This window comes from Anoplopoma fimbria, chromosome 21 (genome assembly GCF_027596085.1).
Source record: "Anoplopoma fimbria isolate UVic2021 breed Golden Eagle Sablefish chromosome 21, Afim_UVic_2022, whole genome shotgun sequence".
Lineage (NCBI taxonomy): Eukaryota > Metazoa > Chordata > Actinopteri > Perciformes > Anoplopomatidae > Anoplopoma > Anoplopoma fimbria.
This window is the reverse complement of record NC_072469.1, coordinates 10347895-10367748: the sequence shown is the minus strand read 5'-3', so window position 1 is coordinate 10367748 and position 19854 is coordinate 10347895. Positions and strand designations below refer to the sequence as shown.

The 19854-nt window shown below is 44.4% G+C and overlaps 1 protein-coding gene across 1 annotated transcript in view; it reads left to right on the top strand.

Moving 5' to 3' along the window:
- Positions 1-7678: 7678 nt before the first annotated feature.
- LOC129110550 (dual specificity calcium/calmodulin-dependent 3',5'-cyclic nucleotide phosphodiesterase 1C-like) overlaps positions 7679-19854 on the top strand; it is a 61888-nt gene continuing 49712 nt past the window's right edge. The window contains exons 1-7 of the mRNA XM_054622646.1: positions 7679-7763; positions 9760-9810; positions 10233-10392; positions 11424-11537; positions 13730-13912; positions 14616-14682; positions 16207-16323. Coding sequence (XP_054478621.1) covers positions 7679-7763; positions 9760-9810; positions 10233-10392; positions 11424-11537; positions 13730-13912; positions 14616-14682; positions 16207-16323 — 777 coding nt within the window. The remainder of the gene's footprint in view (positions 7764-9759; positions 9811-10232; positions 10393-11423; positions 11538-13729; positions 13913-14615; positions 14683-16206; positions 16324-19854) is intronic.

The following is a 19854-nucleotide window of genomic DNA, read 5'->3' as shown; positions in this document are numbered from 1 at the left end:
TTTATCTGTCTTAAGGACTAAACTAGATAAAAACTCTGAGAATTCAGATAGGAATTCAGAATACGCACCTGGTGCACGATACACTATAACAAATAAAATTGACTTTAATGCTTTCCCGCTTGGGTTTGAAAGACTAAGAACAAGGCTTTCAAATGAGTTGTAATTTAATTTAGGTTTAGGGTTTATTAATAGGCTTGAGTCAAAGATAGCTGCTACTCCACCTCCTCGGCCTGTGCCTCGAGGAATATGAGTATTAATATAACTTGGAGGAGTTGATTCATTAAGGCTAACATACTCTTCATGACACAGCCAGGTTTCAGTAAGACAAAATAAATCAATATGATTATCTGATATTAAATCATTTACAAGTACACCCTTAGATGACAGAGATCTAATATTTAAGAGTCCACATTTAACTGTCCTGTTTTGATGCACTGTTGCATCGGTTGCCTTAACTTTTATTAAGTTATTTTGTATAACTCCTCTTCTGTTGACTTTAAATAATTGAAGTGGCCGTGGGGCAGACACAGTCTCTATAGGGTTTTGGGTGGGTAAGTGGGTGGGTAACTGCTCCAAAGGAAGCGCAGAGAGGTGTGAAAGACTGCGACTCTGCTTCTGCTTCCTGGTCTGAACTCTGGGTCATGGATTAGGTCCACTAATGAACTGGGTCAGATTTCTAGAGATGAGATCCGCTCCATCCAAAGTAGGATGAATGCCGTCTCTCCTAATCAGACCAGGTTTTCCCCAGAAAGTATGCCAATTGTCTACGAAGCCCACATTGTTTGCAGGACACCACCTCGACAGCCAGCGGCGGAATGATGACATGCGGCTATACATCTCATCATTGACCAGATTAGGGAGAGGGCCAGAGAATACTACGGAGTCCGACATCAGGACTGGAGATGCCAACAAGCTCAACAAGCTGGTGAGGAAAGCCAGCTCTGTGGTGGGTCTGGAGCTGGACAGTCTGGAGTCAGTGGGTGAGAGGAGGATGAAGGCCAAACTCGGAGCCATCCTGGACAATCCCTCTCACCCGCTCCATGAGGAACTGTGGCAGCTGGGCAGCTCATTCAGCCATCGGCTGATTCTGCCAAAGAGCAGGACGGAGCGCTTCAGACGCTCATTTGTTTTACACATATGAAAGTGAACATTTAATTCGTTTGCCCTGTAAAATAATATTCTCCAAATCAAACAAGCAGATTCAGAGATCTTTTAAATAAAGTTTGATTTATTGTTTATATTTACAAATAAAAAAGTTATGGCGTACAGTTGAAAATAATAATAATAATCTATAGCCTATACCCGAGGCTCATGTCCCCCTAGCTTCCCATTTCCCACTTTTGTGTGTTTACACCTGAGCCAACAGAAGGGGCTGCTGAGGTGCATCAGGTGTGTGGCAAACATAATGCATTAGTATGTCACAGACTACTATTGTGTTATGCCCAATAAAGTGATGATGATGACGACATCAGAGCGTACAGTAAATGTAACTACCAAACTATTTAGCACTGAGTAAATTTGATGAACATCATTTTAAATGTGCCTATGACATCACTTTAGTGAACAAGCAGCTCAGATCCGACATTCTTGTGCAACAGATTGACTTACTTTGATTTAATTGTGTTCATTTTTATTTGCCAACCATTCAAGAGATGGATGTGGGAAATAGAGGAGATCCTTGCTGTCAAGAAGCACATGTTGTCCTTATCTCCTTATATCTTATTTTATCTCATCAGATTTCGCATCTTGTTTCTTTTCATCATCATCATCATCATCATCATCATCATCATATCTTCTACCATTCTATCATCTTTATTTTCTGTCTCAAATGTCAAATTGAGGTTTGAGTTCTCACAGCACATCACCACTCTCGCTCTTCGAGCCTCCAGAGCACTTCCTGGTTCCTCGCGGCACGTCAGCCGCAACGCAGATGGCATTATGATGCATCCCACGGCCGGAGAAGCCCAGCTATTGACATCTGCCATTTCATAGGGTCAGGTCTTGTCTTGCCCTCTTCAAGCTCCCTCTGTCCCAGACATCTCACCTCGAATTTTCTTTTCCCCGGACTTCACTATCAACCCATGCACATTCATCCCTCCATCCCAGCATCCTTTCCTGTTCTATTGCTTCTGCTTTTCATATCCCATCCACCTCTGCCGACTTTGTTCCTCCCAACTCGACTCCGGGCAACTCAGCGTCACTGACCACTCCAACAACAGAAATCCACTGTTGAGCCAATGGACTCTCTTCCTACACCTGTACCCCCACTAACGTTACCCATCCCAATTGAAATGCTCCCCTTTTTTTCCACAGCTCTGCCAGCAGCCAGTTCCAACTTATTTTCCTTCACCTAACAGTTCCACCTTAGCGACAGCATCACCTCCAGTCGCACCAGCCCGACCATCCCCCCGTCACTCCCTCAGGCTACAGAATCTCGCCTCAAACTTGCTCAATTAATTAATCTATCCACCTGAAATCCCTACATGTCCAGGGAATTGCTAACCGCTCTCTGCCCCTTTGCACTCAAACAGCTGATTTTCAAAACTTCGCCTAGTCTTTCTTCCTGTACATCAAGTTGGACGGCTACTTGTTACTGATCCTCAACCTGGCCTTGCGGTTCGGCTGCAACTTTTTATACATACCATGTTATACTGGCATCTAAAGCCACTGGTTGCTTGTAGCAGTTCAATTAGGGAAAATACTGGGAAACACCAGACCCCAAGCTATATCGTTGGGTTTTCACAGCTCGCTTTTCCCTGAATTGCATGCTTTCGGCGCCCTCCGATCCGGCCACCACATACAAATTCACAGCCCCCCCGCCTTTTACCTCAGCTCCTAGTAAACGGCGTAGATAGGAAAAAAAATTATAATTAAACGAGCAGCTATGATTGGGCCCTCGCCAATGAGTCCAAGGGGCTTTGTTGTTAGGGAATGAAGATGACCCACATCAATGTACTACATTGATGTGGGTCATCAGTACTCCTCCGAGGCCGTGGAGTCCGGATCTTCAGTCGGGTGGGTGGAGGGGTTCTGGAGGAAGGGTTCCTCGGCCCCGGATGACGAGGCCTCACTGTCTGACTCGGGCGCCTCTTGAGTGTCTCTGGCAGGGGTCTTTCTCCTGGAGGGCTGGTCTGGGTGCTGCCGATGAAAAGCAACAATGAGTCGAGGATCACAGATGTGACGAGCTGGAACCCACAACCTCTCCTCAGGACCGTATCCCTCCCAGTCCACCAGGTATTGGATACCCTGACCCCAGCGGCGAGAGCGAAGCAGGCGATGGATGGTGTAGACAGGTGGTGATGAGGCGAGGAGGTGGTGGAGGAGGAGCCGCCGGCATCAAGGGGCTCTCCCGGACTGGTTTCACCCTGGAGACGTGGAACGTGGGATGGATGCGCATGGACCTGGGGAGCTTGAGCCTTACTGCCACTGGGTTGATGACCTTCTCGACCTCGAAGGGACCGATGAACTTCAGCCCCAGCTTCTTGGATTCTACCCGCAGTGGTAGGTCCCGGGTCGACAGCCACACCTTATCCCCCACTTGGTAGATGGGGGCTGGAGTGCGGTGTCGGTTGGCAGCATTCGAGTAGCGGTCGGCGGACCGAAGCAGGGCTGTTCGGGCTTTCGTCCAGGTCTGATGGCAGCGGCGGAAGAAGGTCTGGACTGAGGGGCAGGAAACCTCCTTCTCCAGTGAGGGGAACAGAGGAGGTTGGAAGCCATAGGCGCACTGAAAATGAGACGGAGCTGGTCAGGGTGTTGTGCGCGTACTCCACCCACATCAGCTGGCGGGACCAGGAGGCAGGATTCCTGGAGACCAGACATCGAAGGGCGGTCTCCATCTCCTGGTTCTTCCTCTCTGTTTGGCCGTTGGACTGTGGATGGAACCCAGAGGACAGGCTTACGGTGGCCCCCAACAGTGTGCAGAACTCCCTCCAGAAGATGGAGGTGAACTGGGGACCCCGGTCAGAGACGACGTCGACCGGAATCCCATGTAGGCGGAAGACGTGGATGGAGATGAATTCGGCTGTCTCTTTGGCAGACGGGAGTTTAGGCAGAGGGATGAAGTGGGCCATTTTGCTGAACCGGTCAACCACCGTCAGGATGGCGGTGTTGCCTTCGGATGTGGGCAACCCGGTGACGAAGTCCAGGGATATGTATGACCATGGACGATGGGGTACCGGAAGAGGATGCAGGAGGCCCGCCGGAGCCTGATGAGGGGGCTTGTGTTGGTTGCAGGTCGGGCAGGCGTTGACAAACTCCCTGGTGTCCTCGGGAAGTGAGGACCACCAGAAGTGCTGTCGCAGGGAGTCTTGGGTTCGCTGGATGCCCGGATGGCAAGTAAGTTTGGAGGAGTGAGCCCACTTGAGAACGTCGGTTTTAGGGACGAACAGGCTGTTCGGGGGACAGGCGCTGGGACCGGGTTGACCCTCAGTCGCGGCCCTCACTGATTCCTCGATCTCCCAGGTGAGGACCGCGATGAGGACCCAGGAATGGAGGACCGCGATGAGGACCCAGGAATGGCTCCTCCACCTCCTGGAACTGGCAGGAGAGGGCATCGGGCTTGATGTTGCGAGAACCGGGGCGATAGGATAGAGTGAAGTGGAACCTCGTGAAGAAGAGAGACCACCTGGCCTGTCGGGAGTTCAGTCTCTTGGCGGTGCGGATATATTCTAGGTTTTTATGATCGGTCCACACCAAGAATGGAAGTTTGGCTCCCTCCAGCCAGTGGCGCCACTCCTCTAGGGCGAGCTTCACCGCTAGTAACTCTCGGTTCCCAATGTCGTAGTTTCTCTCGGCGGGGGAAAGCCGACAGGAGAAAAAAGCGCAGGGATGCAGCTTCTGGTCGGTAGCCGAGCACTGGGACAGGACGCCCCCAACTCCTACGTCGGAGGCATCTACCTCCACCACGAACTGTCGGTCTGGGTCAGGAACTTGGAGGATGGGTGCCGAGGTGAACCTGGTCTTGAGTGTTTGGAAAGCTTCTTCGGCTGCAGGATTCCAGTGAAAAGGAATCTTGGAGGATGTGAGGGCGGTGAGAGAGGAGGCGACAGAGCTGTAATTCCGGATGAACCTCCGGTAGAAGTTGGCAAACCCCAGGAAGCGTTGTAGCTGTTTGCGGGAATCAGTAGAAGACCAGGACGTGGCAGCGGCGACCTTTGCGGGGTCCATCTTGATGTTACCGCCGGACACAATGTAACCCAGGAAAGAAACGGTGGACACGTGGAACTCGCATTTCTCAGCCTTAACGAATAGAGAGTTCTCCAGGAGATGTTGCAGGACAGACTGGACGTGGTGAATATGTTCCTCCTTGGTTTTGGAGAAGATAAGGATGTCGTCCAGGTACACAAAGACATGTCGGTCCAACATGTCCCGGAGAATGTCATTGACCAAGGTCTGGAAGACGGCGGGGGCATTAGTCAAACCGAAGGGCATCACTAGGGCATCACTTCGGTGTGTTGAAGGCTGTCTTCCATTCATCTCCTTCTCGGATCTGAACCAGGTGATAGGCGTTGCGGAGGTCGAGCTTAGAGAATATGGTGGCGCCTTGGAGGAGCTTGAATGCAGTATTGATGAGAGGTAAAGGGTAGCGGTTCTTAATGGTGATTTCATTCAGGCCACGGTAGTCTATGCATGGTCTGAGGGTCTTGTCCTTCTTCCCCACGAAGAAGAACCCTGCCCCTGCAGGAGATGATGAGGGATGGATGAGTCCAGCTGCGAGAGAGTCGTTTATATATTTATCCATCGCCTCCCTTTCAGGCGTGGACAGGGAGAATAGACGACCCTTGGGAGGAAAAGTGCCCGGATAAAGGTCGATGGCGCAGTCATATGGACGGTGAGGAGGCAGGGACATAGCTTTGGATTTATTGAATGGCTCCTTGAAGTTGCGGTACTCGTTCGGGACCCCCGTGAGTTCAGGCGTATTAGAAATAAATTATCCATTTATCTCATTTTGTCACAATTTCTTACTTCTCCCATTGTTTTGATATTTGCAAGATAAAAAGATGCAAAATATGTCTTGACAGGCTGTGTTCAGCAGAGGAGGAGAATTGCAGATCCACTGGGGATATTGTTGAGCGGTTGAACCCGACCAACCCTTCCTCCGATAGTCTGATAGTCCAACCTTAGATTCAGGAGGAGCAATGCAGATTCTGTCCTGTCCATGGAACAGTGGATAAGCTCTTTACCCCTGCAGGTCTTTTGGAGGTGTCGTTGGAGTTTGCCCATCCAGTCCACATGTGTTTGGTGAACTTGGAGAAGGCGTATGACCTTTTCCCTCGGGGAGTCCTGTCGGGGGTACTGCTGGAATACAGGCTATGTGGATCATTGCTACAAGCCGTCTGGCTGTTCTTGTATGACCAAAGTGAGTAGCTCAGGAATCTAGAGGGAGCTCGGAGTAGAGCCGCCATCTGAGGTGGTTAGGCCATCTGAGGTGGTTAGGCCATCTGATCAGGATGCCTCCCTTTAGAGGTTTTTCCAGGCACATCAACAGGTGAAAGGCCCTGTGGTAAACCGAGAACACGCTGGAGAGATTACATATCTCGTTATCTGGGAACACCTGCTGGAAAGCGTTGCTAGGGAGAAGGACGTCTGGAACACCCTCCTGAGCCTTCACAAAGGGACACTTCTGGTGCAGCAGGTTAAGAGACTTATAATATAATAATACTCTCTAGTAGTTAAATATTTTCATTTATCTTTATCAGTACTCTCAAATTGACTATCATGTACAAAATGTACAATTATTTAAAAGGACCTAAACTTTGACACAATTTTCCAAGCTCTAGCAAATGAATATCATGCTGCCTCATGGTTCCAAAGCAATCACCTTGATAGTCAAATGAGTTAGTGGTTCCCCCAAAAAAGGTTCAACCTGACCTGTGTGTAAAGTGGTACTCAGAAAGAATGAAAAAAAAAAACAGTGTGTACATATTGACCTCACTAATAGCTAAATTCCTAAAGTCTCCATTAAGGCATTCCAAGTCTGGTCATGGGACTCTTCTTTTTCTGATTGATCATTTTAAGTGTATCTGTCTTTATGTCAACTCAAACCACCTTTAGAAAGGGTTTACCCGGTGTCCTTACAATGCCACAAAGACAAGGATGTGTGTGTGTATATGTGTGTGTTTTGGAATGAGGAAATATTTAGGTAAATTACAAACAAGTGATTGATGGATTGACACAAAAATATGACGATTCCATAACATTTCTGACATCAGACACTATGTATGTATACACGTTACAATACGAAGCCTACAATATGATACAATAATGTGACAACTGAACAAGGAGGTTGTTAGGGAGGAAGATACTTTATCATAGAAGTAGTACACCACAGGGGAGAACGAGACACATATCTGCTGCTGAGTCAGCTGTGAATGATTGAGGTTAGAGAGACACAGAAGAGAGACGAAGTGAAAGAGCTGCTGTTGTGAGTGTTCCTGCAGCATCACACTGGCCTTGAGAGATGAAGAGCAGGGAGGAGGAGGAGGAGGAGGAGGAGGAGGAGGAGGAGGAGGAGGAAGACAGCATTTCCCCTAAACAAGAGGTGCTGAAAGCTCCTCAGCACCTACAGCCTCCAGCAGGACTACAAGCACTGCCAGGGTTACAGGCACTCAGAGGGAACAGCCCCCCCCCCTCACCCACTGACAGACAGAGTGCAGAGGAGTGCACATCAGGAGCTACCATGACAGAACCAACGTCAAAAAAACAGGGATTTAAAAAGTGTCGGAGTGCTACTTTCAGCATAGATGGCTTCAGCTTCACCATCGGTAAGAGACTCCTTGTTTCAGTAAGGTATGATGTGTGTGTGTGTGTGTGTGTGTGTGTGTGTGTGTGTGTGTGTGTGTGTGTGTGTGTGTGTGTGTGTGTGTGTGTGTGTGTGTGTGTCTGTATGTGTGTGAGAGAGAGAAAGAGAGGCTTTGCTTGCTGCTGTTGCTGAACAGAAGGTGTTCTTTACATAAAGTGTATTATATTTGCATTGTAGCTGCTTTACCGGTACATTTTCCTCCATCTGTGGCGTGTGCTTCAAGAGAAACAAAGATAAATAGAAAATATGTTTCTGTACAACTTTGAAGCAACAGTTAGTAACTTTTATGAAAACAAGGTGTCACTGTATCCTGACAATAGTATAAGAGATGCTCTTTGTAAAACATCTTTTGGTGCCACGCCTGAAGAAAACTACCAATCATAGCAGAGGAGTCCCCATCCAGTGGGCGGTGCTTGGCCCGGGCTCGACTGATTTTTAACATGGCGTCTGGTCAAAAAAATTCTCATTTTACATTGTGGTGACAGTCGCTCAGTGATAGAGCAGGGTCGTCCTTCAATCTTAGGATTGGCGGTTTGATCCCTAGCTTCGCTAGTCCATGTTGATGTGTCCTTGTGCAAGACACTTAACACTTAGCTACTGCAGGCTGTTCCATTGGTATATGAATAGGTATGAATGTAAGTTCATAAGGTTCATTCATAAGGTTAATGGACTTGTATTTGTACTTGTATAGCATTAGACCATTCAACTCATTCACATTCACACCCATTCATACAGCGATGGCACAGCGCATTTTCGGATTGGCAGAGCAGGCCCTCATTCCAGCCTACCTACCAAGGGCAACTCTTAAAAGGGTTGGAAGTCTGGTCTATAGTAACAACTGTCTGAAAGAGTCTAGGTGAACTACTTTTTAAAAGATCTGTGCATAAAAATAGTTCCCAGATCAATAAAACAAGCAACCTGGCATGTGCAATAGATCTTTTGATGCCATCCTGGGTTGCCTTCACTGACAAGCCCATCAGAACCAGAGCTGCTCTTTTGCTTACCATGACACACAAATATGAATACAAAGAAAACACACCACATAACATGATACAAAAACTATTATTGTGAATCAGATACATGTTTGCCTTAACATCAGTAGAACAGAAGGCCATGCCATTTGTACAGTGTGTCTGTGTTTACTGACTGCTGTCTCTATGGGAACCAGAAGAGATGTGAAGTGACTGTGACATCATTTCGACTGGTGTGTTGTCAGTTGTTAGGGTGCGGAGCTCAGGGACTCATTATCACTAATGAAGTGGCTGTTCTTTATCTCATCCTTCTCTGCCTGATTCCAGCTGTACTTCCATCCCCCTTCACTTTCTCTCTCTCACACACACACACACACACACACACACACACACACACACACACACACACACACACACACACACACACACACACACACACACCCTCTGCTCGTTCTAGGTGGGGGGAGGGACAGGTGTCCTCCTGGGTCATACCTTATTCTATATTTTTTCTGGTAAAGAACACAGTTAGGTACTTTCTTGAAATTGTTTTTTAATTTCTTGTCTTTTTTTTCATTAATCGTAATCTGGAGATATGGTATCCTTTGTGCAAAGTCTTACAGACAAGAAAATACTGAAATAACCGGGTGAACAACACATAATAACACATTTCTGGTTACTGTTGGTGATTAAACCTCTGCACAGGTTGAAGTTGTATAGAGTTATCCTGGGAATGAATATGAGGTCACCAAACTGCATGTACTAGTGAGAATTATGGAGGTGAGGATTACCTCACAGTAACAGGTGCACCAGGAGAGTATGGGATATGTCAAACAAACTCAGTCTGTAACTCTAGCACAGTTCTGAGAAGACGTCTAATCTGACAAGAGAGGTGGTGCTGAACAATGGCTCTTTGAGGCCTTTAAACATCTGACTTAAATTATCAATGATAATGTTAAATCAAAGAAATTCCAATTCTTCTCTTTTCAGTTGCCAATGAGGCGGGGCAGAGCAACCACCATCCACTGGCCCGCTTGGCACGTGAGTTTACCAAAGTGTACCCTTTTTTCTATTTCAAGTTATTATTTTGACGTGCGTCATAGAGGTAGATATGATGTGATGGTGAGGTTGAAGCAAGGGCGTAGGTTTTTCTACACATGAGGGGCCAATGTACATCTGAGCAGGCATGAATCTATCACTTGCAAAGCAGTCTTAAAGCGAAGGGGACACACAATATTATAATTTCATTCTTTAAATCTCAGATTTCTTTTTTTCCAACAGCGGCGCTAATCCTACATCTTATTCTCTGACTTGTGGCTGTATAAGAGAGCAGCTTTTACTGTGTTCACTCCAGTCCACTTCCTGCAGCTATCTTTTTCGTTTTATGGCAGATTGCAAGCATTGCTGTTGTACACACATGAAAATGCAAGCAAAGGATCTTTGTTTTTTTCCAAATTGTTCAGGCTCACGGTCCCAGAATGCACTATGCACCGCCATCACAGCTGGCGTTGGCGTCACTGAACTCAAAGGAATTCTGATTGACCCGCGAAGCGCTGAAGATATCCTGGCGGATGAGCTGCCGATCCCTGACGCCCCCGACGCCATGGAGAAGACTGCCATAAGGTCACACATTCACACACACAGAAACAGAAACACAAAGTGCGAGAAATAAACTGGCCTTTGGTTCTCCTAGTCATTTCGAGATGTGTTATGTAAATGTATCATCCACATGCCATATGCCATAAGTTGTGATGAATGGAAATATTTCCTAGAGTAAGGCAACAAACGCATTGAGCATTAACACCTTTGTGTTTCACATGGCCTGGCCCATCTCCACAGCGCTGTCTCAGTGCCAAAGAAAGGTCTGGCTGCAAATATGATCATTCTTCCATTGGGGGAAAAACATGGTATTTCTTTAAACACAAACATCTTGGGTGGCTCCAAGCAGACGATGCCGCCATGGAGCCCATGCAAAATAGATCTGAAAATAGGGGAAGGGGAGGAGGATGAAAGAGAATGGAAGTGGATGAAAATGTGGCTTGAGACAGACTTCTTCCCACAGTCTATATCCAGTGAGTCAGACTACATCCGGCAAGGAAGGGAGTTTTCTAAAAGAGTTCTATATTTTGCTTTGTAGTAAAATAAAATGGGACTGCTGCCTTGACATTAACATTGCCAACATACTGTCCGCACTGACGAAGAATTTCTCTTGAATTTCTCTCATATTATTTCGCCAAGTTTATTGTTTATCAATCCCAAATTATGTGTGGGGATTTGCCTAAGGATAGAAATTTTAGAGATGAGTTCCCAGAGGAATTAGTTCCATTTTAAAAGGCACTTCATAATAATTTCAAAGTAAAGCTTAACAACTGTGACTCCTAGCCTCTATTTCATTCATTTAAATAAAGACAAGACAATGTTTATAGCATATAGCTAATGGTCAAACAGATTATTAGAACATTCTAAAATTATCTGTTAAGTTCTTTACATTATGGATGAAAGGTCAAAGGTTGAAGACATCATCTCAATGTAAGGGACAGTTGTACTGCTTGTAACACGCTGTGGGTCTGGTATATTTCTTTCTAAAATCAAGCATGTGCAATGGTTTAAATGAAGTGGTGATGCTGATATCGGTGTGACCCTATGTGTTGCAGGTTGCGCTGTCTTGTAAAGCAGCTGGAGAGGGGGGAGGCATCTGTGGTGGACCTGAAGAAAAACCTGGAGTACGCCGCCTCAGTCCTAGAATCGCTATACAATGAGGAAACCAGGCAAGGAGATTTCAGCTCACTTCTGCTTTTATCAACTCATCCTTAAACATGAACTGTGTCGTACAAAAAGTATGTTTTTTTTAATCTGTGAGGCAGTTGGTGATGGTGGAGATGTAGAGCTGGGTGTCGTTAGCATTGCAGTGGAAATGGAGACCGTGGTAGCGTATGATGTTACTAAGGGGGACACCTTTAGACTGGGGCTGTGTCAGAGTTGAACTTATTGATGCAAATGAACTGTTGAACGGTGGTCGAAGAGATATGATTTGAACCAGGAGAGGAGGATGGAGTGGTTGATGGTGTCAAACGCTGCACTGAGGTCGAGTGGTATTAGGATGTTGAGGGAGTGTTCATCTGAAGAGAGGAGAAGGTCGTTGGTGACTTGGATTGGGGCCATTTCTGTGCTGTGATGAGATCTGAATCCGGATTGACATGTTTTGTAGAGTCCAGGTTGGTTTTGAGTTGGTAGGCAACAGTGCATTTCAGTATTTTAGACAGAGAAGAGAGATTGGAGATGGGTCTGTATTCAGATGACAGAGAGGAGGAGCGGGCCTAGGGCCGGGAGACAAGCTATGACTAAAGTGGAGCGGATGGGGTTCAGGTCGCAGGTTGGAGTCTTCATGCCAGACTGATTTGTTGAAATTTGATGGGGAGATGAGGGAGAATTGGGAGAGTGACCGGTCGGTAAGTGGGGGATTGACACGGTTGGCCAGTTTGTTGTCTATGGTTGCAATTGTTGCTTTGTAGAAAGACAGGAAGGAGTTACATTTCTCTACTGTGAAGGAGTTGGTTAGACTGTTCATGGGTTGAGGAGTTTATTTCTTGTGGAGAGGAGGACCTTGGGGTTGGCGGAACCGGATTGGATGATGCCAGAGTAGTAGGTGGAGCGTGAAGTATTAAGAGCATTAATTTATGTCCTCCATTTGTAGTAGAGTAAAAGCACAATGATGATGGTGATACTATTGGTAATAGCATTTTTCCAGTTGCAGTTTGTACACACAAAACTCAAAGTTGGCCCCTCCTACTGGTTCATCTTCACCAGAAGCCCCGGACCCTGACCACGGTTAGGGTTCGGGTGCTAGCCAGCAGGTGAAAGCCAACCCAAGATTCAGCTTGCTGTTTGCCCTGCTCTTTATTGATCAAGTGTTGTGATAACGTCTACACAAGCTTCATTTTCTTAAGCATTCCGAAGTTCAAGCACAGCAGAGCTCTGTGCTGTGGTCTGAAAGTAAACTGCTAAGGATCAGTAAGTGACGCCACCGCCATGCACAGACGAGTATGTGTATCCGATAGAAGCACTTTCTATAGGGTAACATCATGTACCAGTCCTAATGCCTCCGACCTCTCTGCCAAAGGAATACAGATACACCAGAGGGTTGGGACGGAAAGGAAGTGATGTTGGTGGTGATTATTGATATGATAATGTATTTTTTATATTAATGAAACTGTCTTGACTTCAATGTAAAACATTTTTTTTATGTAGTTAAATTAAGATTGCCATGTTGCTGTAGCTTAGCTTGCTACATTTCTCTGGGGGTAGTTTCAGTGTATTGAAGCTTCATCTAAAGTAATAAGTAACTGGTAGCTTAGCTCAGTACCGTTTCAAGTAGCTAACCCAACATTGTGTAGTTATTGCTGTACAATACACGGATGCAGGCCTAATTCAATAAGGAATAGTTGGGACACAGGAGACACAGTAACCCATCACATGGATGTGTACATTTGCGACACAAGACCACATGTTAAGAGTCATGTTAAATGACCATATTGTGATGAAACTGTGAGTAAAAAAGATTAGGATTTCCAGTTTGTTACACAAAGCATCACTGACCTAAAGCTTTTGGTTTCACATGGGACACGAGTAGCTTCACATCAAATTAGACACATGATAAACAGACAATATTCACATATTACACAAGATCAAATATACAGTCATTATTTACATGTGCCGCTTTTATTCATTAAACTGTTAAAAACTCTGCCCCTGTTACAAACCATGAGACCGCTCTACAAAAGCAAAGATTAAAACGAATGAATTGTATCAACTTTGAACTCCTTTGAACTTATAGAATAGTGAAGTAAGAACCATCTACTTTGCTGATGAAGTTAAATCATCAATCAGCAGCTATGAAGAGAAGTAACATGATAATTTTTTCATGGCTTTTAGTTCTTTGTGAATGTGTCTCTCCCTGCAGGCGGCTGGTGGATCCAGAGGACGAGCTGGGTGACATCCGGTCAGACTCTGTGCCGTCAGAGGTTCGGGACTGGCTGGCTTCAACCTTTACCCGGCAGAGGGTTCTTATGCTGCGCCGTAATGAAGACAAGCCACGCTTCCGCAGCATCGTCCATGCGGTGCAGGCTGGCATCTTTGTGGAGAGGTTTGGCTTGTTTGGTGTACTTGATGGAACAGTCATCTGGGATTGTAGGCCCTTAATGATGTTAATAACATTTTATTACATTCAAAAATGAATCTAATAAAGTATTAAGCTGTAGAAAGTGTGTGTGAGTCTGTCCATGGCAAGCTGAGAGGACTAAAATACAATGGCAAAGGGCAAAGCGAACCCAGAGTGCTTTGTTTTCCAAATGCACAGGTTAGGCTAACCGCAATGCAAGCACTAATTCCTCCTGAGGAGGTCTGATTATGGTTCGCTCCTCAGGGGACCGAGTTATTTTGGACTATACTTAGTAGCTGACTGAGCGCTCTAACTTCATTCAGGCTAGTTCAGGCTTCGGCTGCCAATGCTATCAAGACAGAGTAAAGCAGCGGTGTTTAACCCGTTCTCACTCCCAACTTGTTAAATAGTGATGCTCGGTCAGTGCCCCTCGGCATCTGATTCCAAACCACCATTGCCCCCTTTAGGGTCTGTATTTGACAATTTGACAAAATTTGATAATTTTGTAAAATGTATACGTCCAATTCCAAACACTCTTTGCACATTTAAGGGATAGGAAATCATTTATTCGGGAAACAGAAAGAATTTGCAATTCGGACCATACTGGTCAGTGTAGCATTCAGCGTGCGTCATCTTGCTTTTTACACTGTGTTGTGGGATGTGTCTATGTGTTATATCTCTGTGACAGGATGTACAGACGAACCTCCAACATGGCCGGTCTTAGTTATCCCCAAGATGTCATCACTGTGCTCAAGGTATCAATGTGTGTTTGTATGTTTGTTTGGATATGGTGGAAAGCTTTTAATAGATTCATATTTGATGTGAAAATTCCCCCACTATTTTCCAAATGTGTTTTGAACATATGTTTTATTGCCAAGCAATTGCTGAGTTTTAAAATTAACCCATTGTTGAAACAGGTGGACGGCTGAATGAAGTTCTAGAATGGAGGGCTGATATAGATTTTTTTCACAATTTTTTCAAGGGTGTGTTATTTCCATTTGAGAGCATGATTTCTGATGATCTCTTCAGCCTCCTATTCCTGACCTCACATTGAAAATCAACCTTGCTTGCGCTTGGATTTCTGCTCAAACTGTATGCTTGCAGTCCGATATGTTATTGCTTGCACAGATTTCCTGTGCTCCAGCTTCAGCCCTTCTCCTCACACTCTGCTGCTTCTGTGAGATCGAGACTCTGATTTGTTTTGTCAAAATTATCCAACCAATAGAATGTCAGATGTAGTGTTGGCCAAAGAAATTACTCCTGCCTTGTTTGCGGGTATGTTTGCTTTACTTCTTAGAATGTTATTGATGGGCGGTTACTCTCTAACCTGGTCCTCCAAGGACTTAAATGAACTTCCTTTGTTTCTTTAAGGCTTTTTGAAAAAATATATAGTTTACCAGCGCCCATACTGTTTCTTTTACTATAATAACTACACCATCTTCTATAACTGGACGCAACTTTTTCATTTTGCGATACAGTGACAAGGATGCCGTGAATAAACCATATCAACTCACTTTTTGACTGCTGCACGCAGAGAGCGAGACATTAGCTTTCTAATGCTAGCAAAAACTTAGGAGATTACCGCCCAGGTCTGCCCCTTAATACCTCCATGGTCTGCCAATATTATCTATCTACCTCCCTGTAGCTCAAAGTTAGGCTTGCAGTCCCCTTCCAAGCATTAACTGAAGTTGCTAGTTAATTGATTGTCAGTGGTATTCCTGTTGACTATTGAAGTAGCATGCTGCTGCGATAAACAGGTTCTTACTACCTAGTAAGTGGAAAAAGTACAGCGGTACGCTGGTTTATATGTTGACTGTCACTTTATTCCCCCAAAAAAGAAAGTAATATAACAAAGACTTGGAGGGCGGAATGAACCAGGTTGAAGAGTAACCGTCCCACAGCAACACTCTGGTAAAAGGGTCGCAATTTAATAAAAGCTGTCACCTGATTCGTTCCACCATTGTGCAATTATATCTGTTACATATATAAAATCCTGAAAATGTGTGTGTCGTCTAGAATATTTGTTATTCATGAAAAGGCAACAATAAGTAGGCACACTCACACATCCATAGATTTTTGCTGGTGCAGAATACCAATAATCTGCATGTTGTTAAATTCTACATCGGTATAAAAACATTTAGACTAAATCGTCATTGGTATTTTAAGGTTTTATTATCTATGATACGTTTTGAAAATAATGAGGAACCACAGCAAACAGCAGATGAACAGGTCTATAGACATTCATGTGCTAATGAAATGTTTCTGTGTGTCTGTTCTAGCATGTGGACATGTGGTCCTTTGATGTGTTTGCGCTGAACGATGCTAGTGGAGACCACGCTCTAAAATTTGTATTCTACGAGCTCCTCACAAGATATGACTTGATCAATCGTTTCAAGGTATGCCAACAAACTTCTATTGCTTTTATGAATAACTTTGGATATGTGATTGTATGTTAACCAATCCCTTCTCACTCCTAACGCGTCCAACAGTCAATGCTCCTTGGCTTCTGACACCGACGCTTATTTAGCATGTGCATGCAACGCACCCATCAGACCTAACTACGTTCCTGTGAAGATTGATGTTTTTTTTAAAAAGACACTATGTATGTAATGAACGTATATTGGTACACCGTCAGTTCAATTCAATTCAGTTTATTTTGTATAGCCCAGAATCACAAATTACAAATTTGCCTCAGAGGGCTTTACAATCTGTGCACATGCGACATCCTCTGTCCTTCCCTCACATCGGCACAGGAAAAACTCCCCTAAAAAACCCCTTTGACAGGGAGAAAAAAGGAAGAAACCTATGGGAGAACGACAGAGGAGGGATCCTTCTCCCAGGATGGACAGAATGCAATAGATGTCATGTGTACAGAATGAGCAGTATAACAGAGATACAACACATTCAATGTATATGACATAAATGATTCATATAATAAGACTACTTATAATAACAGCAACAATTATTACAGTAGAATTATAGCCATGAAAATAGGGATAGTAATGTGACTAATAATAATAATCGAAGTAGCAGTGGGTGTCAGTCGGCTCACAGCAGGAGGCACGACTACGGTCCAGGTACCACAACGATTCATGGAAACCTGCAGAACGAGAAAGCAAAAGGGCTTCAGGGTGGAAGTAAAGCTAAAATGCTTAATGGTACAGGTAATAGTAATAGTAATGTGACTAGTAATAATAATAATGGTGGTAGCAGTCGGTGTCAGCAGGGCCGTAGCAGGATGCACGTCCACGGTCTAGGTACAGCCACGATTTATAGAAGCCTGCGAAGCAAGAAAGCACAAAGACTCTAGGGTACAAGCAAGTCAATAAGCGTAATAGTACAGGCAATAATAATAGTAATGTGACTAATAATGATAGTGGTAGTAGTAGTGGGTGTCAGCAGGGCCTCAGTAGGTGGCACGATGACAGTCCAAATATAACCCCGATTCCTGGGAACCTGCGAGGCGAGAAAGCACAAGAACTCCGGGGAAGAAGCAAAATCAGTAATGTGCATAAATAGGAGATTAATACATAAAGAAGGAGGGAGAGAAGAGGAGAGAGGAGCTCAGCGTATCCTAGGTAGTCCCCCGGCTGTCTCGGCATATAGCAGCATATCTAGGGGCTGGACCAAGGCGAACCTGAACCAGCCCTAACTATAAGCGCTATCAAAAAGGAAGGTCTTAAGCCTGCTCTTGAAAGTGGTGAGTGTGTCTGCCCCCCGGACTGAAACTGGAACCTGGTTCCACAGAAGAGGAGCCTGATAAATGAAGGCTCTGGCTCCCACTTTTATATACTCTAGGAACCACAAGTAACCCTGCATTGATTGAGCGCAGCTCTCTAGTTGGGTAATATGGAACTATAAGTTCCTTAAGATAAGACGGTGCCTGACCAGTTAGAGCTTTTTAGGTAAGTAAAATAATTTTAAATTCTATTCTTGATTTAACAGGGAGCCAGTGCAGAGAAGCTAATACTGGAGTAATATGATCTCTTTTCTTAGTTTTTGTTAGAACACGTGCTGCAGCATTCTGGATCAACTGTAAAGATCTAAGAGACCTATTAGAGCAGCCTGATAATAAGGAGTTACAGTAATCTAGTCTAGAGGTAACAAATGCATGAACTAGTTTTTCTGCATCGCTTTGAGACAGGATTTGCCTGATTTTCGCAATGTTACGTAAATGAAAAAAGGCTGTCCTTGAGATCTGTTTTATATAAGAGTTAAAAGACAGATCCTGATCAAAGATAACTCCAAGGTTCTTAACGGTAGTGCTGGATGCTAGAGCAATGCCATCTAGAGAAACTATATCGTCAGATAATTGATTTCGAAGGTGATCTGGGCCTAGTAGGATAACTTCTGTTTTTTCAGAGTTTAACATTAAGAAGTTACAGGTCATCCAGGTTTTTATGTCCGTAAGACATGCTTGAAGTTTAGAGAACTGGTTAGTTTCGTCTGGCTTAATTGATAGATATAACTGGGTATCATCTGCATAACAATGAAAGTTTACTGAGTGTTTTCTGATAATATTCCCCAAGGGAAGCATATATAAGGTAAATAAAATAGGTCCAAGAACAGACCCCTGTGGAACTCCGTGACTAACCCTGGTTTTCATCGAGCTTTCATTGTTTACATATACAAACTGAGATCGGTCTGATAAATACGACTTAAACCAGCTAAGTGCGGTTCCTTTAATGCCTATAAGATGCTCCAATCTCTGTAATAGGATTTGGTGATCAATGGTATCAAATGCAGCACTAAGGTCTAGCAATACAAGTACAGAGACAAGTCCTTTGTCTGAAGCTATTAGAAGGTCATTGGTAATTTTCACCAGTGCCGTCTCTGTGCTATGATTCACTCTAAATCCTGACTGAAAATCCTCAAATAAACTATTGTTATGCATAAAGTCACAGAGCTGATTTGCTACTGCTTTCTCAAGGATCTTAGAGAGGAACGGAAGGTTAGATATAGGTCTATAGTTAGCCAACACCTCTGGATCTAGAGTAGGTTTCTTAAGAAGAGGTTTAATTACAGCTAGTTTGAAGGCCTGTGGTACATGGCCCGTCAGTAAAGACAGATTGATAATTTCTAATAAGGAGTTGCTAATTAAAGGTAAAACTTCCTTAAGCAGCCTAGTCGGAATCGGGTCTAAGAGACAGGTGGAAGGTTTAGACTTAGAAATAGTTAAAGTCAATTGTTGAAGGTCGATGGGAGAAAAGCCATCTAAATATATTTCAGGTTCTACAGCTATGGATCGATCGGTACTGGTTGAGGGCAGTAGATTATAAATTTTTCTCTAATAGTTAGAATCTTATCATTAAAGAAGTTCATGAAGTCACTACTACTGAGGTTTATAGGAATACACGGCTCAACAGAGCTGTGACTCTCTGTCAGCCTGGCTACAGTGCTGAAGAGAACCCTAGGGTTGTTCTTATTTTTCTCTATTAATGCTGAGTAATAGGCTGCTCTAGCATTACGGAGTGCCTTCTTATATATTTTAAGACTGTCTCGCCAGACTAACCGCGCTTCATCCACATTGGTGGAACGCCATATCCTTTCAAGTTTTCGCGATATTTGCTTTAAATCGCGGGTTTGAGGATTATACCATGGAGCAAACCTCCTTTCTTTTATTAGCTTCTTTTTTAGAGGAGCTATAGAGTCCAGTGTCATTCGCAGTGAGCATGCAGCACTATCAACAAGATGGTCAATCTGAGACGGACTAAAGCTAGCGTAGGAGTCCTCTGTTATATTGAGCAATGGTACTGAATAAAACCCTGAAGAAATCGCTTCTTTAAATTTAGCTACAGCATTATCAGATAGACATCTAGTGTAGAAACTTTTGCCTAATGGCGTACACTCTGGTAGAACAAATTCAAAGGTTATTAGAAAATGGTCCGATAAAAGAGAGTTCTGTTGAGAGACAATTACATTTTCTA